The sequence below is a fragment of the Lynx rufus genome, unplaced genomic scaffold, assembly GCF_022079265.1.
Source record: "Lynx rufus isolate CCGP_SWC_20201006 ecotype Redwood Valley unplaced genomic scaffold, mLynRuf1.p SCAF_9, whole genome shotgun sequence".
NCBI lineage: Eukaryota > Metazoa > Chordata > Mammalia > Carnivora > Felidae > Lynx > Lynx rufus.
The window spans coordinates 43,767,758-43,791,207 of NW_025814897.1; the positions used below are offsets into that span (position 1 = coordinate 43,767,758).

Consider the following 23,450-nt stretch of genomic DNA (forward strand, 5'->3'; position numbering starts at 1 on the left):
GTGCACCATCTGGGGAGTATAAAAGCCCACTGGTAAATCCCTGTACACCTCAGATGACTGGGTGACTTGCCAATCATAGCTCCACTTGGAGTCTGAAATATTAGCTCAGAACTCATGGAAACCCTAGTCCATAGTGTCCAGGAAGGAACAGGGTATCGGCTTCTGGAATCTACTCCTTAACGTCTTGGTGATTGTGATATTGTGATTTATGATATGAAATGTATATTTGGTCTTTGTTCCCATTTCTGGCACAGAGCTTCTAAAACCTTTGGAATTTCCAAAGAGACGGATAAAAGATATAAAAGTATCTTTTGTTATATTAAGGAGGTGAATTTTGGAAAGTACCTAAGGATGAGGGCTGGTTGCCTAAGGAGCCAACCATGTGATTAGAAGGTGGGAATTTTCAGTCCCAACCTCCTTCCATCCCCCTACCCGAACCCTGAAAGGTAGGGGAGAGGGAGTGGAAGTTGAATGGATCACCAATGGCCAATCATGGTGATTGGGTTAATCAGTCATGTGTATGTAACAAGGCCTTCAAAAAACTCAAAAGGACAAAGTGTAGAGTTTCTTGCTTGGTAAACATGGGGTGCTAGGAAAGTGGCACCCCTGGAGAGAGCATGGAGGCTCTACACTCTTCCACATTCCTTTCCTTATGGATCTCTTCCATCTGGCTGTTCCTGAGTTATATCATTTTATGATAAACCAGTGATCCAGTTAGTAAAATGTTTCTCTGAGTTCTGTGAGCTGCTCTAGCTAAATAATTGAACCTGGGAAGGGGTTGGTGGGAACCTCTGGTCAGAAGTACAGGTAACAACCTGGGCATGAGACTGCCGTCTGAAGTAGGGTACAGAGTAGGGACAGTCTTTTAAGACTGTGTCCTTAACTTGTGTAATCTGATGCTATCTCTACATACATAGTGTCAGAATTGCGTTGAATTGCAGGACAGGCAGCTGGTGTGTGGAGAATTGCTTGTTGGTATGAGGAAACTCCCCTCCTTCTCACTCTCCACACATTGGAACTGGGTCCAGAAACAAAAGAGTGACCTTGGGCAAGCTAGTTACTGTTCACGTGCCTCAGTTCCCTCATGTATAAAATGAGGGTGAAGATAAGAATGTCTGTACCCATCTTATAGAAAAGATTTGAGGCTCAAGTGATGAAAAATAATCTGAGGAGAGAGGAGGAGAAGGAGAGAGAGAGAAAGGGAGGGAGAGAGAGAGAGATAGAGAGAGAGAGAGAGAATATAATGAGTTTCTGTGGAAGCTAAAGGTATTCAAAATTTCTTACAATTTTTATTTATTTTTGGTAGAAATGAATTTTCTTTAATAAATATGGACGTGCATGATATTCTTTTTTTTAAAAAAATTTTTAATGTTTATTTATTTTGGAGACAGAGAGAGATAGCACATGAGTGGGGGAGGGACAGAGAGAGAGAGGGAGACACAGAATCAGAAGCAGGCTCCAGGCTCTGAGCTGTCAGCACAGAGCCTGACATGGGGCTCGAACTCACAAACTGTGAGGTCATGACCTGAGCCCAAGTCAGTCGCTCAACCGACTGAGCCACCCAGGCACCCCAGGAAGTGCATGATGTTCTTGTTTATTTTTCATTTTAGAAGTTATCCTTTGCAGCAAAATTTGGATGGTCTGTGTTGGTTTCATTTTTTTTTTTTTTTTTTCTGTTGGAAATTTTGTCGGTCTATGAAATCTGGAAGTTTAGAAAACTGTTCTATATAGGGCAATTCCAAACAAAAATTTATTATTATTCAGTTGTATTCAATGAAACTATGTCCCTGAGACCCTTGGCAAGAAAGAGCCCCTCAGGAAACCAGTGAGAAATTCACAAGTCTGGGGACAAGTTCCAGACAGTGACTCATTGTCATTTCTATACAAAAACAAGTGTAAACCATCATCTGATTCAGTTATTTTGGAATGTCTACTGTGCACTCACACAGCTAGGTCAGTTCTTTGAGAAATACTGAAGCTAAAGAGGTTCTTACTCCCTCAAAGATACTTTGTTGGAAAATAAGGCTTACAAAGTAGTTTGCTTTCTCTTTAATGTCAGTTACTCCCACCTCTGGGATTCTCTGTCCACTCTGTCAGTAACGCTGGCATCCTAGGACAGATTTCCTATTTTCCTCTTTTCTGTTCATAAGTAAAACACACAGGCTCTTTTCATCTTGAGTTTAATGCTTATCACTCCTGATAATCAGATATGGGTTAACAAAAATAGTAAATCCAATCAAGTCAGTAAGGGGCAAGGTTCCTGACTTCTTGATTTCTTGCTAACTAGTAGGAGTCTCAAATTTTACTTCTTTCTTAAAACGTTTTTTTCATGTTTATTTAGAGACACAGAGCATGAGCAGGGGAGGGGCAGAGAGAGAAGGAGACAGAATCCAAAGCAGGCTCCAGCCTCTGAGCTGTCAGCACGAGCCCAATGCAGGGCTAGAACGCACGAACCATGAGATCATGACCTGAGCTGAAATTGGGTTCTTAACCTACCGCCACCTAGGCACCCCTCAACTTTTATTTCTTAAGGTGAATTTCCTACTACAAGCCTGACATATCTACTAGGGAAATAAAATTAACACATGTTAATTTTGGTGTTATAGCAGGGTGAAAAATGACCACCAAAATATATCAGATTCTAATCCCAGAAACCTGTAAACCTGTAAATGGTACTTTAGAAGGAAAAGGGGAAAAATGGTTTTACAGATGTGATTAAGTTAAGGATCTTGAAATGGGGAGATTACTTCAGAGGGGGGCCAGACCCTAAATCCCTGAATATAATCAGGCATCCCTAGAAGAGAGAGGCAGAAGTGATTTGACACATACACAGAAGGCCAGTGCCCGTGGAGGTGGAGAGTGGAGTGGTACAGCCAGAAGGCAAGGTATGCCAGCTGCCACCAGACTGGGGAAGAGGCAAGGAACACATTCTCCCTTAGACTCTCAGGAAGGAGCGTGGCCCTGTCAACACCTTGATTTTGAACTAATCGTCTGATTTCAGACTTCTGGCTCCCAGACTGGTGGGAGAATACATTCCTGTTGTTTTAAACCATTGAATTTTTTTTTTTAAATAAAGCTTATTTATTTATTTTGAGAGATACAGAAACAGCACCAGCAGGGTAGGGGCAGAGAAAGGGAGAGAGAGAGAATCCCAAGCAGGCTCTACACTGTCAGTGCAGAGCCCAATAGGGGGATCAGACTCATGAACCGTGAGATCATGACCTGAGCCAAAACCAAGACTTGGGAGATTAACAGACTGAGTCACTCAGGCACCCCTAAGCCACTGAACTTCGATAATTTGTTACTGCAGCCCCAAGAAACAAATTCAAGTGACAGCTTGTCTCGATTGCATATCTTATGGTTTGTGGTTTAGGTGACACTTATATTAAGGGGCTCTGGATCTATTGTTTGTCCTTACTGGTAATTAACTACCAAGCAGAGCAGAGACTTTTCTTCCATTACCAGAAAGTGACACTGGAGACACGAGTTTGAGACAGGCACAGAAAGAAGGAGAATATACTTAACTACTATTCACTCTGTAAGGTCCTGCTATGTTTTTTGTTTTTGTTTTTTTAATGTTTATTTATTTTTGAGAGAGAGAGAGCAAGCCAGTGAATGAGCAGGGGGAGGGCACCGAGCAAGGGAGATGAGAAACTGAAATAGACTCCAGGCTCTGAGCTGTCAGCACAGACCCTGATGCAGGGGCTCAAACCTGGGAACAGCAAGATCATGACCTGAGCCAAAGTCGGACACTTAACTGACTGAGCCACCCAGGCACCCCTAGAATTAAATGAATATGTGGAAAATGCAGTAGTGATTATGGGCACGGAGTATATGAGCACACAGGAGTTGGGGGCGGTGGCTAGGAAGTTTCCTGGCAAAGACATGCTTCTGAGCTGACACATAAAGGAGTGAACAAAGAAAGCAGGCCAGAGGGGTAAACTCTGATCAATATTTTTCCCCATGGATTTCATACTCTGAAGGACACTGTCTACCTTAGCCAGTATTTATTAAGTAATAAATAATAGATCAAAAACATCTCTAACTGCCAAACAGAGATTATAATCAGCATAGGATGGTCACTACTATTTTACTATTATTTAAGCCAAAAATAAAGGTATTTGTCATTTGATTTTTTTCCTGTGAAGTCTTTTCCTGGCAAAAATGTGATTTGTTTTTTCTTCCTTCCTTCCTTCCTTCCTTCCTTCCTTCCTTCCTTCCTTCCTTCCTTCCTTCCCTCCCTCTTTCCTTCCTTCCTTCCTTCCTCCCTCCCTCCCTCCCTCCCTCCCTCTCTCTCTCTCTCTCTCTCTCTTTCTTTCTTTTACTATGATTTTTGGAATGCTGATATAGCAACAGAATTCCTCATTACTTTCAAGGACAGGCTTTCCTATCTTGGTAAAGACAGTAACTACTTCACTAAACAATCTGGCCTAGGGGAAATGATATTGAAAAGAATTGCATTAATGAGAGTTCCTGCATGACAGAGTAATACCTCTGTCCCCTGAGGGTAGCTTGCAGTATTGTTTCCCTGTAAGGCGACACACCCAGTCAGAACCTGGGCCCCTTCTGCAGAGCTCATATGAGATAATAGTGATCAATGTAATAATCAACACTTGTATGGCATTCTGTCGTTTTACAGAAGGATTTCACAAACGGGTCTGGTTATGGGTTGTTAGAACTGGAAGCAAATCCTGTTTTGCTATTCTGATTTTGATTTTTCTATCTTTATTTTAATGTTCTTATTCTTTCAGTTAACATAATATTTTTCCAGATTTATTGAGATATAATTGACGTAGAACATTATATAAGCTTAAAGTGTTCATTATGTTGATTTGGTATTAAATATGTTGATTTGATACTTATGGATTGTGAAATGATTACCATTGTAGCTTAGCTAACACCTCCATCACCTCATGTAGTTCTTTCTCTCTCTTTCTTTCTTTCTTTCTTTCTTTCTTTCTTTCTTGAGAAAGAGAAAGAGGAAGGCAGAAGGAGAGAGAGAATCTTCAGCAGGCTCCACACTCAACACAGAGCTGAACACAAGGCTCAATCTCACTATTGTGAGATCATGATCTGACCTGAAATCAAGACCTGGACACTTAACTGACTGAACCACCCAGGCACCCCTCTCATATCTTTTTTGTGGTGAGAACATTTAAGATCTACTCTCTTAGACACTTTCAAGTATATATTACAATATTGTTACCTATAATCATTGTGCTATATATTACACCTCCAGAACTTATTCATTATATAAGTGGAAGTTTATACTCTTTAACTAACATCTGCTTATTTCTCCCACCCTCTCAGGCAAGGGTAATCTCTTTAAGTTTCACCTTCTTTATCTTTAAAGTAGGGGCACTGACATCCACTTGGAGAACTATGAAGTGAATTAAGTGAGATTTTGAATATGAAGTACCAAGGACAGTGGCTGACAAGTAGTAGGTACATAGCAAGAGCTGGGTCCATTATTTTTGTTTGTTTTTCCCCCCCTAGAAGTAGCTGATCTTTAAAAAAAAAAAAAAAATGGTCTTTGACCATCAACAAGGTGAAAAGACAACCTATGGAATCAGAACAAATGTTTGCAAAACATATATCCGATAAGTGGTTAATATCCAATATATATAAAGAACCCATACAACTCAATAGCAAAACCAAAAGCAAAAACAAAACAAACAGAAAACCTAAACAATTAAAAAATAGGCAAAGGTCCTGAAAAGACCTTTCTCCAAAGAAGATACATGAAAGATCACAGGTATATGCAAAGATGCTCAACATCACTAGTTTTTGGGGAAATGCAAATTAAAATCACAATGACATATCATCCCCTACTTATTAGAATGGCCATCATCAAAAAGACAAGGCATAGATGTGGAGAAAAGGGAACCCTTGTGTGCTGTTGGTGGATGATAAATTGGTATAGCAACTATGGAAAGAGTACAGAGGATCTTCCAAAAAATTAAAGATAGGACTGCTATACGATCCAGCAATGCCACCTTTGGAAATATATCCAGAGAAAATGAAAACACTAACTAGAAAAGGTATCTGCACCCTGGTGTCATGGCAACATTATTTACAGTAGCCAACACATGGAAATGACCTAAGTGTGAATGGATGGATGAATGGACAAAGAAGTTGTCTTTATTTTAATGTTCTTATTCTTTCAGTTAACATAATAATATGTACAACAATATAGTTGTACATCTATATACAATGGAATATTATTCAGATATTAAAAAAAAAAGGAAACCCTGCCATTTGGGACAACATGGATAGACCTTGAGGACACTATGCTACATGAAATAAGGCAGAGAAAGACAAATACTATATGATCTCACTTATCTTTTTTAAAAAATTTTTAATGTTTATTTATTTTCTGAAAAAGAGAGAGAGGGACAGAGCACAAGTGGGGAAGCACCAAAGAGAGAGACATGCACAGAGTCCGAAGCAGGCTCCAGGCTCTGAGCTGTTAGCTTAGAGCCTGACACGGGGCTCAAATTCACAAACCACGAGATCATGACCTGAGCCGAAGTCGGACACTCAACCGATTGAGCCACCCAGACGCCCCGTATGATCTCACTTATAAGGGGAATTAGAGAAAAACAAACAAACAAACAAACAAACAAACAAACAAAAAACAACTCAGAAAACTAGATCAGACTTGTTACCAGAAGCAGAGGGTCAGAGGAGAGGGGATTAGAGGAAGGTGGTCAAAAGTACAAACTTCCAGTGATGAGATAAATAAATATTAGAGACATAACATACAACATGATGACCATAGCTAACACTGTTATAGGATATATAGGAGTTAAGAGAGTAAATCCTAGGAGTTCTCATCACAAGAAAAATTCCCCCCCCTTTTCCTTTTTCTTTATTTTCATTTTATTTTATTCATATATTTCTATACGACATGATGCATGTTAGCTGATCCTATTATTATAATCATTTCACAATATGTAAATCAAACCATCTTATTGTATGCCTTAAACTTCTACAGTGATGTGTGTCAATTTCTCAATAAAATGGGGGAAAAAGAACTAGATCAATTAAGTCAAGAAAAATTGCCTTTTATTTTACTATTCTTCAATTGCTTCATTCTTCTCCACTCATGGCAAGAACCAAAACGGTTTTCTGGACCTTCTTTACCTCGCATCCATTGAACTTATGGCTCTGGGATGGTTACTTAGGGTGTAATTTGAGGAGTACCAGTGTGTCCCAGAATTTGACTTTCCCAGTGGTGACTCTCCTTGGGTTCTTTGTGTGGTATTTTTTGGGTCCTTTAGATATTACATGGTCAATATGAGTTTATAAACATGGGTTTATTCAATAATAAATTCCATAAGTAATAAATAACAAATTCAATATGAAATTATAAATAACATGCTTCTTATCCCCGGAAAGATTTAAAGCAGTTTTCAGGATTTGATATTGCATGAAACAGGAAAGTCCTTTACCAATGGAAAATGACAGGCTATTAGAAAGTTCTCTGCAAGAAATGTAACCCACACTTGATAGGGATTAATTCAAATTCTGAACTGAGGGTTGCAGTCATTAATCAGTTCATGAAATTAGTGAGGGAAGTACATTGCTGTAGTAAGAGAAGAAATTTCAGTTTCAATTACATATTAAGGCATGTGTTTTAAAATGAATTTTGTTTTAAAAAAAAGCTTAAAAGACATGAAATTAGGGTACTAGTGGCTTACCTTTTCTACCACTTGTTAGTTGTTAAAGTTTGGAAAGTCCTGATTTCATAAACTTTTGTTGAACACTTACTGTGTATCCGACATTCTTCTATGTGAATGATTTTTTTTTCTTTCCTAATATTGATAATTTGCGGTGTGCGAAAGGCAGGTAGCCTGTGTCAATGTCATACTCTCCGCACCCTTCACCAGGCCTCTGGCACAACTTTGAGAGGATTCCTATTACTAAACAGACTCTGATACTAGGTAATAAGACGCACATTTCTAAACAGAGTGAATCGGAGCTTCCCTAAAGCCCTTGAGAATGACGTCATCTTTAACCATTAAACCGCCGGGCTCTTTTTTATTCAAAATTTTCTTAAAAGCTTCGCAAGAATGTGGGTTGGGGTAGGGATGAGGGACTGCGAAGAGGGAGGCAGAGGGAAGCTTTAGGTGAAGGTTGTGAAGGGGCCTTCGTTGGGGTTGGGATGCGTTCCTGAGGTTGGGCGGGAGAAGGGGGATGTTAGTACACAAAAGGCTATTTCCGGCTCAAATTTCGTTCCCGAGCGTCTTTGAGTGGAACTTTTTTGGGGAAAACGACCCATGCCTAGGAGCTAGGTGCGTGCGAGCGTACGAGGGGGCGGCGGGGTGCCCAGGGTACGGGTATCACTCCCCACATCGCGGTCGGTCTCCGCGAGCCTGCGGGGGGCGCCTCCCAGTCCCCAGCCGGGACATCCTGAACAGCGGCAGCCACAACAACAGGCTCGCCCGCAGACAAAGGGACTGGCGCGGCGGTGCAGACTCGCGCAGCCGGGCGGCGGGGCCGGGGAGCGCGCGCTCCGAGCGCGGGGCCGGGGCCGCCGAGCGCGCAGCGCAGACCCCGCGCGGGCCGCAGCCGCGGCGCCCGGAAGACCCGGCTCCGGGGCGCAGACCCCGCCCGGGCTGGCTCGGCGCCGGCCTCCGCTTCCACTCAGTCTTTGACCCTCCGTCCCCACCCGGCTCCCCCCCCCCCCCCCCCCCCCCGCAGGCCGCACAACTGTAACCGCTGTCCCGGCCGCCGCCGCTCCTTCGCGGGCCGGCGGCCGGAGAGCGCAGCGCGGCGGGGCCGGCGGCATGGCTGTGTCCTGGAGGAGCTGGCTGGCCAACGAAGGGGTTAAACACCTCTGCCTGGTAGGATGGCGGGCAAGGCTCTCTCCCTGCGTTTTGTCTGTCGTGCAGCAACTTTGATTCATTCTCTGAGCGTGCGCGGGTGGGAAGTTGGAAGTTTTGCCTCTAATTCCAACATTCTGAACTAACAAAACTTTCCGCTGTTAATACCTGGAGATAATAACGACACCCTCCCCTCACCCCTACTCCAAGTGCATGGGAACTTTCCTGCACACTGTTGGGAGAGCAGATGTGGAGGAAGAGAGATCACTTTTAGTGAACACAAGTTTTTCTTAACCCTTTAAACTTCTTTCCCCCTTTGCTCTTTTCCCGGATTGTTTCTGTTTGGTGTTGCATTTTAACAACATGCCATGCTCGGGACTGGGTGATGTCACTAATTTCTTAGTCTCGTTTTGTGCTGCAGGGGATATTTGCAGATGGTTTAGGAGACCTGCTTGCAACCCAGAATGCTTAATCTCAGGTGCAGGGACTGAGTGAGGTCAGATTTGTTTTCCTCTGAGTGGTCTTCAGCTTGCTGGTTAATTAAGAATGCTTTCTGCAACTACTAATCCAGCTTCCACTGAAAGTATTGTGTCCAACGAATGCACGTGAGGTTTCCACTTATCAGGTAACGTTTATTTTTAATTTTTGTTTTCTCTCTTTCTTTGTGTGATCTAGTTTGTCTGGCTCTCCCTGAATGTTTTGCTTTTCTGGAAAACCTTCCTGCTGTATAACCAAGGGCCAGAGTATCACTACCTCCACCAGATGTTAGGGGTAAGTGGGACTTGGGTGACCTGGTAGAATGTGTTTAAGGCGGGAAGACATTGCTACAAGGCTTGGTCAATTTTTCCATCTATTAAAGAAACATTGGTTGTTCACTTCAGAAAGGTTTGTCATTCTCTAAAGCGGTCAGGTTTTCCTGATGTATTATTTACACTCGTCTATGTTAAAATGATCAACTCTTTTAAGAACCAAAAGATAACTATCTGCTGAAGTCAAAGGAATGAACCTGCAATACCAGGCTAGTAGTACCTGAGAGAAGTTGCTACATCTTGCCAGCTGCCAAGTGCCTTGAAGGATCTGCTTCACCATCAGGACCAGCCAATGACGGGCTTGTAGTTTTTACCAGTCAAGCCTTCAGCCTGCCCATAAGCTTATCCGGCGGATTTCTGCACTGTTTCCTTTTACTGCCAGTTCTCACAAAGTCTGTGTCCAATGCAGTTATTCATTTCTGGGCATTTCTCAACATCTTACCCTAGGTTTCTGGTTGATTATGGTTGCAGGGTTCTGGTCTAATATGAGAATGATTTTGTGCAGAACTTCACTCTGATTTATCTCATGTTGATATTCTTTTCTCTATTCCATGACATTTCTGATCTCATTATTTCCACTCCCTTTCTCCTTGACTCCTTAACAAAAGACAGAGGCACTGAGGACTTCTTACTTTGTATTAGGAGATAGCATTTTCTAAGCAACAAGCAAAAAGTATAAAATGTATTGAAAAATTTTGGGATGTCTGAAAAGGTAGATTTTGTCTTTCCTTTTCATTGGGCAAGAGAACCCATTGTGAGTAATAGATCCATGGTTTTCTTTTCCATAGTTTAATGATGATTTAAAATTGCTATCAGCTCACATGAATTTGGTGGAAGCAGCTTTCCAACTCCTGCTTTACATTTACAGATCTTATTTATCTTTAAGCCACAGCTCTGAGAGTAGTGTGCTTGGTATGTGCTAAGACTGCAATAAATTGCGGCTGAATTAGTTAGTGGGTGTTTTTATATAACAGAATACTATTTTTCATTATCTATTGATCACACAATGGATATTTTTAAGTTTAACACCTATTTTTTTAAGAGTTTTTTTGTTTTTTTTTTTTTTTTTGTTTTTTTTAGAGCTGTTTAAGGTTCACAGTAAAACTGAGAGTAAGGTACAGAGATTTCCCATATGCTCCCTTACCCCCACACATGCATAGCCTCCCCCATTATCAGCATCCCCAACCAGGGCGATAACATGTTATAATTGATGAACCTAACCGACATGTCATAATCATTGCTCATCTCTGATTTTAACTAATGGGTTAAGAATAATAGTCTCAAAGATTAAACTCATTGCTAACTCTTAAATCTGAAATTTTCTTTCGTTTTTCATCCAACCAACCTTCCATTTAACCAGCAAACTGTTGTGAAACCTGCACTTTTCAAATGGGTACATACAGAGTAAGAGCTTGCCCCTGGCCTCAAGTTGCTTATAGTCTAATGGAAAATCAAACAAGTAAATACTTATAATTGAAGAAACAACTTAAGAAAAATTTTTTCTAATAGACATATAAAGGTCTGCTGACTTATCTTTTTAATTTTTTTTTTCCCCTAGAAAGTCCCCCTTAGGTGTGAATTAGTGAACACGAGATTTTTCAGTAGGAGATAGCTGGCCTATTATGTAACTATATGAATAACTTGAAGAAAACTCTAAAGAGTTATGATGGTAAATTTTGCTATCAAAAGTGGTACATTTTCACCAGGAGATATTTGTATTAAAATAAAATCTAAGAATAGACAAGTTGGAAGCCACAACTGAGTATTGGATCTCACTCTATGACATTTGTATAAGCTAAAATAATAACTTACTTACAAATTATGTTGGAAACCGAGTTAATTTTTCTAAACTTGGATGCGGTGTGATAACCTCAAATTTATTTTTGTTGACAAGTCAGATATGATGAAGAATATACACATACACACACATATAACCCAACTAATAAAAAAAACCCAAAAACAACGCTATGTGTGTTTTGCCTCTCTCTACTTCCATCTTACATTAGTGCTTTTGTTTGAATAATATGACAGGCTAGTGAGGTACAATGGTGAGGCCTGCAGACCAGCTGGCACACAGGAAAGGCTCAGTAAATATTCATCAGATGAATAAAGAAAAAATGATAAAAGGACTAAATGGAAAACTATGAGTGAAAAATACAAGAAACAGATTAAAGAAGAGAGAGGTCATTGTAAATTAGTTTTTTTTTTAATTTTTATTTTTTAATTTTTTTAAATATTTTTAAAAATGTTTACTTATTTTTGAGAGAGAGACAGAGCATGAGCAGGGGAGGGGCAGAGAGAGAGAGGGAGACACAGAATCTGAAGCAGGCTCCAGGCTCTGAGCTGTCAGCACAGAACCCAATGCTGGGCTTGAACCCTTGAACCCTAGAACCAAGAGGTCATGACCTGAGCCAAAGTAGGACACTTAACCGACTGAGCTACTCAGGTGCCCTGTAAATTAGGTTTTATGGAAACATAAGAATGATTGTATCGTAGTGAGCTGACCCTTAAGCCATCCTGTCAGGAGTCAACATTGTATGAAAAGTCACCATGGGGAAGGATGGTTTTTCTTCTAGGCATCCTGCTGAAATGTGAAAGATGACTTCCAAACTTCTCACTTTTCAGTAATCACCTATTGAGTTTTCTAGGCATTAATTTATCTAAATCATTTTGGAATATTTTCAGTCTATATTACTCTACTTTTTAGTGAAAAAGGAACTCTATAATTTAACTATTTGCTTTATGAAGGAGGATTTAATTTTATTTGTCCTAAGCTTATCTTTCCTAATCTTTTGATTATTATGGTATTACTTCATAGTATAAGAATTTGCAGGCATTTTTCAAATCGCAAAGAAAATAGAGTATAACAATAAGATATAATTAATTTTTAAATAAATATTTCTGGCTCCCATATTTTACATGTTTAATAACTATGCTTCATTATTATTAACTTAAGGTCACAGATAGAGTGTCTTTGGGCCTACTAAACACTCATAAGAACAAGGTCCCACTGTGATGAATTTTAGAAAGCCTGAAAAGAACATAATAAGTATTCTGATATTATTAAGTGTCTTTAAGGTGAATCCTAGGTTCATAAAAATCATGATGGTATTCCTGGAAATGAATTTGTTTCCACTAGAAGACACAAATGGAAAAAGTACCTCCAGTTGTTGAATATTTTGATAATAACATTGAGTATAAAGGTTGCTGTTACTCATCTTTAAAAGTAAGGTAATAATAAAGTTGCACTAGTATTAGGGGAAGGAAGGGTCCACAGAATATAGCCCATTTGCAAGAAGGCATAGATATTGAGAAGTAGTTAATTCTTAGTAGGTTGAGATCTCTGCTTTCTACTGAAAAACAACTATTCAACTGTTTCTTTATTACTATGATATAGCAGGCACTTTACAAATGTTTTTGTTTATGCGAGGAAACTATTCTTCCCATTTTACACATAGGAAAATGTAGGCCGAGGAAGCTGGCGACTTGTTCAGTGTCAGAGCTAGGATGCGAATACAGTCCTGCCTGACCTTTTTTGCTTTTTGCTCATGCTACGCAGATTTTCTAAATCACTTCACTGGCTCATCTCTGATACTTATGTCACGGTTACTGTTACTCACCATCATTGCTGCCCAATAGAAATGTAGTATGAGTCATATGCAATTAAAAATTTTCTATAGCCCACTAGAAAAGTAAAAAGCAGTGGCATTAAATTTAATAATTTATTTTATTTTAAATAATAACAATATCCAAAGTATTGTAATAGATTGAAGTATTAAACATGTAGTCAGTATTTGTAAAAATATTCATGAGATATTCTATATGCTGTTGCCTACTCTTTGAAATATAGTATGCATTTTACACTTGTGCACATGAAAATTCAGTCACCAAATTTTCCTCAGAAATACTTGACCTGTGTTTAGATTTTGTAAAATTCTACAAATCAAAAAGTGAATGAATCCACATACCCACGTTGTTCCAAACTTATTTAAACATTTTCTGATAACACAAAGGAGTGTCAGCTCTTAATTAATTAATTAATTTGTACAGTTTATTTATTTATTTTGAGAGAGAGAGAGAGAGAGAAAGAAAGAGAGCCTAGCGTGGGTGGGGGAGGAACAGAGAGAGAGAGAATCCCAACCTGGCTCCACGCTGTCAGCCCAGAGGTGAGGCTGACGCAGGGCTGGAACTCATGGACCATGAGATCATGACCTGAGCCAAAGTCAAGAGTTGGATGCTTAACGAACTGAGCCACCCAGGCTCCCCTCAGCTTTAAGTTTAAATTAAAAAAAAATTAATAAACCTAAAAACTCAGTTTCTTGGTAGGTGGGCCTACATACACTTCAAATGCTCAGTAACTCCCTGCAGTGAGTGGCTCCATCTTGGACAGTGTGAGTGTAGACTGTGGGGGAAAATATTCCTACTTTCATGGTCATATGCATGTATCATTTTGTTTTACAGCAAACAGCTGGCCACTAACCAGCCCAATAAAAAGACATCGGGATGTGGGTAGTTTTCTTGCTCTCTGTCTCCAAAACAGGAGTTGATATTGGATGGGAAGTTGTGGGCTCTAGTTATTGGTGTGTAACTATAAACAGATCTCTTCTCTCTAAATATCAGAACTTTTTGGTGGTGGGAACCTTTGAGAATGAAGGTAAAATCATTTAATTCTCAGAACCAGTGTACCCATTTTTTTATTTTTTTATTTTTAAAAGATTGGGTGATTGTTCAGACCAGAATTAACGATTAAAACAATTGCATAAGAATTGATAGAAAAAAGAAGATCTAAACTGATGGAAGATAAAATAACATTGAGGTTAATGTATCTTAAGGAGTTTTCATCATGACTGTTCTTTCCCAGGCTGGTCTGACCCAGACCTGGAGGCAGCATGGTCACGGCTGGTTTATGCCTGAGTTAATGTGCTAATCAGACTGTGTACTTCCTAGGAGATGTTTAATTATGACATGCTGTGAGTTTTGGAATCTTAAAATTAAGCTATGAAGAAACGAAAGTCTTTTGAGGGAAGCAAAACAACACACACACATACATACGCACACACACACAACCAAACAATAACCCCCTCCTACTTCCCTAACAACCTTTTTTTTTTTTTTTAAATTTTTTTTCAACGTTTATTTATTTTTGGGACAGAGAGAGACAGAGCATGAACGGGGGAGGGGCAGAGAGAGAGGGAGACACAGAATCGGAAACAGGCTCCAGGCTCTGAGCCATCAGCCCAGAGCCCGACGCGGGGCTCGAACTCACGGACCGCGAGATCGTGACCTGTCTGAAGTCGGACACTTAACCGACTGCGCCACCCAGGCGCCCCCCCTAACAACCTTTTAAATAAAGGAGTACTTTGATTTTTTAAGATGACATCTATTTTTGATTTATTTATTTTCAAGGAATGGAAAATGTGATTGCATGTACTTTACTAGAAAGTCCTAATGTGTTGTGACCAACTCAACTTTCGTTTCCTAGATTTTTTGAAATGTTGGAGCAGTTCAACTCAAAATATTATCCATAGAAGCCTTCATACTCAAGTTCACCTGTTTCTGAGTTATATTTCTGACATTTAATAATTAACAGATATAATTTAAATGATAAGAACATGTTAATTTGAAAAGAGAATGTGTTTTATGGTACCAGATTCAATGTATCTTCATTTTATACCTTTTTCCTCCTAAACTAACATTTGTTTAATGACTGTTTAATTTCATCCCAGTTATTCTCATGGTGCCATAATGAGAAATTTAATTTTGTTGCTTTGTCACACAGTTATTATTTTTTTAAAGTATTTTATTTTTAAGTAATCTCTACACCCAGCATGGAGCTTGAACTTACAACCCTGAGATCAAGAGATGTAGGTTCTACTGATGGAGCCAGCCAGGTGCCCCTCACAATTATTATTTTAGATCTGCTGCATGGTCATGAAGATCTTCTCTTTTTTTTTTAACCCCCCCCCAAAAAAATGTTTATGTATTTATTTTGAAAGAGAGAGAGAGAGGGGCAGAGCACAAGCCGGGGAGGGGCAGACACAGAGGGAGGCAGAGAATCCCAAGCAAGCTCTAGGCTATCAGCACAGAGCCCAAAGTGGGGCTCAATCTCACAAACAGTGAGGTCATGACCTGAGCCAAAATCAAGAGTTGGACGCTTAACCTACTGAGCCAGGTGCCCCTCATTTTTTAAACTTTGATTGAGATATGTATGTTAATTGGAAGAGAGCTGTGAGCACTGAGATTTTTTTCTAGTCTTGGTGATGATCTTTCTTTGGTCAATCATTATCGTCTCAAAAGTCCTAGAAGTTCTATCATAATTAACAATTTTCTGAGACAGAAATCTGATGTCATGTGAATTTGTTAAGGTCAAAGATTAGAATCTCTGTACAAATGGACCCAGGATTTTAAGTTGGTATTGGTTTCATAGCTGACCCAGGTGGCTTTAGTTCTGTTGAGAAGGAGTATATACCATCTATTATTTTCTAGAAAAGGCTTGATCATTAATTCTTTCCATTTATTGCACAAAATATAATAGTTACTACCTAGATTTGCCCAGGTATGTATTGTGGTTTCAATCCAGGAGATATTTTTAACTGAATAGTTCTTTGTGTTTTTTGTTTGTTTGTTTCTAGCACTCTATTATTTGAAAATGATTTACTTCCTCTTTATAAACAGGCGAAATGACTTACATTTCATTGATGCAATCATATTCTTAAACTGTTTATGGTAGATAGAGAATTGTAGAATTTTAGAATTGGAAGTAAGCTTTGGTATCTTAGATTTCTTCCTCATTTTCTCAATCAGAAAAATGCAGTTAAAGTGATTTGCTCATCATCACCCACTGAATGAGTGGCTTGGTCACTTTTCTGGTCCATTAATCCTCTCGGTCCAATATTCAGTCCGTTAAGTTGACAATACATATGCACAAATTAAACACCACACTGTATAGACCACTAGCTTTCCATCTTAAGTGAACTGATATTTAGATGTTTAGCAATTTAAGAAGTCAAGGAAAATTACTGATTTACCCTCAAGATAACATTATTTTCAGCATTATAGTTGTTTTAGATTTGTCTCAGACAAATAATTAAGGTATTATGAGACATTTTTATTTCAATTATTTCTGTTTTCATAATATTCATCAGACTTTTAGCAATGTTTAACTTCCTTGTTATATACATCTGAATGCCCTCTGTATAATTTTCTTTTATCAATACCATCCAAAACAGTATAGAATTGGGAGGTGGAATTAAAATCAGAGATTTTCAAATCTTTCTTCATTTTGTTATTAATAATATTAGTAACATTAATAGCAGATTACATTCATTGAGGACTGTCTTGATAGCAGGTTTTAGTCTAATAGCTTTGTATGGACTAATTTGTTTAATCTTTCTATACATCCTGTGGATATACTTTTTTGAATGTTTATTTATTTTGAGAGAGAGAACAAGAGAGCATGAGCAGAGGAGGGGAAGAGAGAGAGGGAGAGAGAAACCCAAGTAGGCCCCACACTGCCACTGCAGAATCCAGCATGAGGCTCAAACTCATGAACATACCATGAGATCATGACTTGAGCTGAAATCGGGAGTCGGGCACTTAACTGACTGAGCCACCCAGGCACCCTAAGGAGTAGATATTTATAATTTTTCAGCTGAGAAGCTGAATTAGGGAAATTCTGTAACTTGTTCCTGAGTGACAGAGGTGGGACTTCAACCCAAACATCCTGGTTCCAGAACTTATATTATTTTATTTTTTTAACGTTCACTTATTTATTTTTGAGAGAGAGAGAAAGAGAGCAAGCGAGGAAGGAGCAGAAAGAAAGGGAGAGAGAGACTCCCAAGTGGGCTCTGCACTGCCAGCCCAGAGCGCATTGTGGGGCTTGATCTCATGAACCCTAAGACCATGACCTGAGCTGAAATCAGGAGTCGGAAGCTTAACTGACTGAGCCACGCAGGCGCCCCAGTATCCCCAATTTAATGGAACTGTGTGATGTGACTGTAATCGAGCAATGTGGTAAAAGACCTTGTGAGAAGTAGTTTCTTTAGTGTTTTGGCAGAGTGGGACTAGAGAAAAAGTAGATTAAGGAGGAGATGGACTTTGCATGAGCAGTAGAATGTTTACGATTTTAGAAATTGGAAACTTGAATTTGACATTGATGCCTATCTATGGATAAATGAATCAAACACAAGTTCTATGGGGAACTTGCTTTAAATTACATGCTTTAATGGTTTTCATGAACTAGGAAATTGTTAAAGGTCTCCAGACGCATACCAAGGATATCAGAGTTAAAGGCAAGAAGAGATGAGTGAGGTACACAAAGTGAAAGTATTTTATAACCTGAAATTAAAAAAAAAAAACAAGTAGGCACTTCAGCACTAAGATAAATCTAAGAAATGATTTGTGGTGAATGCCTTTCTGACTATATTCCTTTTTCCTATGACAGGATTATCAAGTAGCTGATTTCAAAGTGCAAGTAATTTCATTTCATGTGATCTTCAAAAGCTCAGGTGCATAGGAAGGATATGAAATGGTAGTGATCCATACAAGTTTCTTTTTTCTCCATGCTACACTTTTGATTCTCTTTGCTAACTTCCTCCCCCACGCCCCAAATGCTCTGCCTTGTGCCTTCTGATTAGCATCTTACCTGAGTAACTGGCTGTCACCTTACCTTGAATGAGGACATTGGTTTCCAGGCTGGTGAGGGTGCCCCAAGAGAATTGTGGAACAAGAAAAGAAGAACCACCTCTTGAAAATATGTTGAAACAGGGTGATAAGAGTACTTTTACCTCTCACTGATTTCCCTTGGCCAAGTTGCTTTTGAGAAGTTACTTTGGGCCTTTAAGCTTTGTTAATTCTCTTAGTCTGAAAAGCATGGACCCAAAAACACATTTGTAAAGTGCTTTGAATTACGCAAACAAAGGTGAAGAATACTTTTTTCTTTCTCTCTCTCCCCCCCGCCCCACCCGCCCTTATAGCTCAGACTATCGAAAGGCAAAACTAACAAAGTTTCATCAGTGGTCTATATTAATGGATTCCAGTTGGAAAAAGAAATGACTCATATTAAGCCACAAGAATGCAGAGCTTCAATATGAATGTTCTTCTTCACTTGAGAACTAGCCTTTGCTGTTGGGCATTGTCTGTATCCCATTTGTTACCTCCCATGGAATTTTTCTGTAGGGGTGGGGCTTGGCTTGGACTGTGTAGAACCCATCACTGAATTATTCATTTTGATCTTGCACATTTTATAAAATGTAAGAGGGGAGGAATGAGTCAAATGAACATCTTAGAAGAGCTTATACTTACAATGGGTCTATAAGTTTACTTAATTTTGCTTTGCCTGAAGAAAACTAGTCTTGTACTTGTTTTAAAGCTTGAACATGTCATTCTTTTTTTTTTTTTAATGTTTATTTTTGAGAGAGAGAGCAAATAAGTAGGGGAGGGGAAGAGAGAGAAGGAGACACAGAATCCGAAGCAGCCTCCAGGCTCTGAGCTGTCAGCACAGAGCCCAATGTGGGGCTTGAACTCATGAACTATGAGATCATGACCTGAGTCGAAGTTGGATGCTCAACCAACTGAGCCACCCAGATGCCCCTTGAACATGTTGTTCTTAAAGAAGACAATATATCTTGTTAAACCCACAGATTTTAGATATATGAAATTTAATTTGTTGAAGTCTTATATGACATGTGTTCTAATTCTTGTTAAAACCAAGTGTCTGTGATCACCTTTTCCTCAGCATGGACTATTAGTTTAAATTTCAAATATAGTAATACCTGTGAAGATTCCAAAATATCAATGGAAACAATATAATGTAATGAAAAGAACATGGATTTTGTAGACAAACTGACCAAGTTTGTCATGACTTTGCCTTTTAAGAAATGTGTTTTTAAGTAATATATTGAAATAGTTTCGAACATAAGAAAAGCTTATGTTTCCTCAATTTTAAATTGAGAATTATAATATTAAGTTGAACTACATAAAAATTCCAGTATTAAAATGTTCTGTCTTACAAAAATGGCACTTTAACATAGTTTAACCTAATACCTCTTATAGGGTTTTGTTTTGTGTTTTGTGGAGAGGATTGAGTAGGATGAGGAAGAAATGAGTATGAGGCCTTCAAAAAGCATGACTTCCCGGAGCTCCTGAGTGGCTTAGTCAGTTAAGTGTCCACCTTTGGATCAGGTCATGATGTCACAGTTTGTGGGTTCGAGCCCCCATCAGGCTGTCTGCTGTCAGAATGGAGCTTGCTTGAGATCCTCTGTCCCCATCTCTCTTTGCTCCTCCCCCACTGGTTCTCTCTCTCTCTCTCTCTCTCTGTCTCTCAAAAATAAATAAATAAACTTAGAAAAAGGAGTATGACTTCCCTTTCTGGGAAGTTGTAGTAGACAGTGCTGGAATCATTTCTTTCAGGCTACATTTTGAAGTTAAAAATGTTTTGATGTTGAAATCTGTTTATAAATGGTTGCTAATGACTAAAAATTTCCAGCACTGAAGAGAAATTAACTCAACTCATTTCATACAATGTATACCTTCTAAATTATTTAAAGAGATTTTGCAGGTGGCAGTATGTTTTTCTTTCTGTTTATTTATTTTGAGAGGTGGGGGATCATGGGCAGGGGAGGGTCAGAGAGGGAGAGAGAGAATCCCAAGTAGCCTCCGCAGTGAAGAGTCCCGTAAGGGGCTTGAACTGACGAACCATGAGATCATGACCTGAGCCAAAATCAAGAGTTATATGCTTAACTGACTGAGCCACCCAGGTGCCCTGTTTATCTTTTCTATAATTCATTCCACTCTATCCACCTATCTTTTACATGTTCTCTCCTAGATTAATTCATTTCCTATACTTCTAAGTCTGATGTTGTATGTGTTATCATTGTTTCTTTCCCCGTAACTGTTATTTTAATACAACTGTTTTTTATTTTAATTTTTTTAATGTTTATTTATTTTTGAGAGAGACAGAGACAGAATGCGAGTGGGTTAGGGGCAGAGAGAGAGGGAGACACAGAATCTGAAGCAGGCTCCAGGCTCTGAGCTATCAGCACAGAGCCCGACATGGGGATCGAACTCACGAGCAGTGAGATCACGACCTGAGCCGAAGTCGGTCACTCAACTGACTGAGCCACCCAGGGGCCCCTTACCATAACTGTTTATATGACTTTTTGTTTGTTTGTTTGTTTAAATGGTTAATATTATGGGCAACACAGAAGAAAAAAGCCATGGGAATACAGAAATTAAATAATACTTAAAGTATTTGCTGCTTTCATCCCTTTAGTCATCAAGTAACCTTTAGATTTCTCACTGCAAACCAGTAAATACAACTGAGTGTCCATTTTTAGAAGTGCTCCATGTTTGACATCACCTCCACCTTCATCTTAATCTCACTAAAAACCATATTAACGAGTATATAGAAAGATCCTACGGTGTGTTACAATTTGAACAGGTTAGTTGTCCTTCAGTTTGGTGATATTTAATGTTGAGACCCATTTAAGTTGTAGTAGTGGTAAAGAACCAGTAACTGTTCTCACGCCCTCCCATGATCCCAGTAGTTCTTCTGTTCATTAACTGGAACCCCCCATCCCTTGCCAGCTGTAATGTCACTCATTATAAGTTGCCCTCTTTCCTGTTCCTGCCTGGTTCTGTCCCATCCTGTTCTGTCCTATCTCATCCTGTCCTGTTCTGTCTGGTCCTGTCCCGCCCTGTCCTGTTGCATCCTATTTTGTCTTCTACTGTCCTTTCCTATCCTATATTGTCCTGTTGATCCTGAACTTTAAATAAATATTTTCTCATTTATCAAAAGTCTGGAAAAAAGAGGCCAGTAGCTTAATGTTCTTCTGAAAGCTATCACCTTAAGCCATGGAAATATTTGCAACATAATTTATAAAGGTTTGTCATGTATTTTATGAAAATAATGCATATGATTAAGGGGAAAAATGGAAAAATGAACAAAAGTTGAAATAAAAGGAAAGCAGCCTTTCATATTTTCATTATTTAAAGATAATATTACTCCTCAAACATTACTTTTAAGACTTTTCCCATTCCATTTTCTTTGGAAAACAATCTTTCTTGTGACTTTCAAATTTATTAAATCTTTTTCATATTTACTATAGAAAATGAGAGAAAATGCAAAATAAGTCATTTATATCTCAGCACCCACACATAACCACTGTGAACATTTTGGTGTATTTCCTAAATACAAGTTTTTGTTTTTGTTTTTTTTAATAATATCGTTCATGGAGCACCTGGCTGACACAGTCAGTAGAGCATGTGACTCTTTTTCTTTTTAATATTAAAAAAAATTTTAATCTTTATTTATTTTTGAGAGACAAAGAAAGAGAGCACGAAGTGGGGAGGGGCAGAGAGAGAGGGAGACAAAAAATCCGAAGCAGGCTCCATGCTGTCAGCACTAGCCTGATGCCTGATGCGGGGCTGGAACTCTGGAACCACAAGATCATGACCTGAGCCAAAGTCCAATGCTTAACCCACTGAGCCATCCGGGTGCCCCAAGCATGTGACTCTTGATCTCAGGGTCCTGAGTTCCATTTTGGGCATGGAGCCTACTTAAAAAACAAACGAAAACAAAAACACACAATACTATGATCATTTAGAATAAACAATTTTGTATTTTCCTTTTAACATTTAGTGTTAAATATTACATTAGATTTATTTCTATTGTTATAGATTATGAAGCTTACATCATTAAACATACATTTTTTATTTTTAATATTTCACTGAATAAATACAAATACACCTATCTTAAACATTTCCAAATTTGTGCCTGGGTGGCTCAGTCGGTTAAGTGTCCAACTTCGGCTCAGGTCGTGATCTCACGGTCCGTGGGTTCGAGCCCCGCGTCGGGCTCTGTGCTGACAGCTCAGCCTGGAGTCTGCTTTGGATTCTGTGTTTCCCTCTCTCTCTGTTCCTCCCCTGCTCATACTCTGTCTCTCTCTGTCTGAAAAATAAATAAAAACATTAAAGAAAAAATTAAAAAAAAATTCCCAAATTTTTAGACATCCAATTGGCTTCTGTTCACTATTCCAGAAAATGCTGTGAAAAACATTGTGGGGAACCCAGGTGGCTCAGTTGGTTAAGTGTCTGACTCTTGATTTTGACTCAGTTCATGATCTCATGGTTTGGGAGTTTGAGTCCCATGTCGGGCTTCGTGCTGACAGTATGGAGCCTGCCTGGGATTCTCTCTCTCTCCCTCTCTCTCTCTGCTCCTCCCCTGTTCATGCTGCATGCTCTCTCAAAATAAATAAATAAAGTAAAAAAAAAAAATCATTGTACAGAATACCCCCCTCTGTTTTTATAATTATTTCCTTTGGCTATGTTATTAGAATTTCAAAGTATAATAACTCATTTAATTATACTTACTGTGAATTTCTTATTGTAATCTATCTGTTTAGTTCTTGGTACTTAATTGTTAAAATAAAGTACATTTCAAAAGAAATACATACTTCTGTACCTTGAATACTGGTGTCACAATAGAAAAAAAATTAGAAACTCCCCTTTACATCTAAGAGGTAACTAATGACTTCTGTATAATCTATAAACATAGAATCTATATAATCTGTGTTAATCTAGTCTGCATCTATCTCTCTATATATATGCCTATATATACAAATACACATATATGCACCTGCATATTAATTCAGCAATATATTATGGATATTGTTATTTAATTTCCATTATACAAGTTTAACTTATTTCCAATGGCTAAATACTATCCCATAATGTGTAGTTAATTTGTTGTATATTTCTCCACTGTTAGTCATTTTAGTTGTATTTGTTTTGTTTTTATATCACATACCATACT

At 38.8% G+C, this 23,450-nt stretch overlaps 1 protein-coding gene across 4 annotated transcripts in view; it reads left to right on the forward strand.

Moving 5' to 3' along the window:
* Nucleotides 1-8,792: 8,792 nt before the first annotated feature.
* The window catches only part of NOX4 (NADPH oxidase 4), a 167,057-nt gene continuing 152,399 nt past the window's right edge, over nucleotides 8,793-23,450 (forward strand). For 2 of the 4 annotated variants that reach the window (XM_047071699.1, XM_047071700.1), the window contains exons 1-2: nucleotides 8,793-8,849; nucleotides 9,504-9,599. In XM_047071699.1, the coding sequence (XP_046927655.1) occupies nucleotides 8,793-8,849; nucleotides 9,504-9,599 (153 nt within the window). Of the gene's footprint in view, nucleotides 8,850-9,069; nucleotides 9,176-9,320; nucleotides 9,325-9,503; nucleotides 9,600-23,450 lie in introns of those variants that run through there. The other 2 variants (XM_047071701.1, XM_047071702.1) reach the window with 2 other exon arrangements.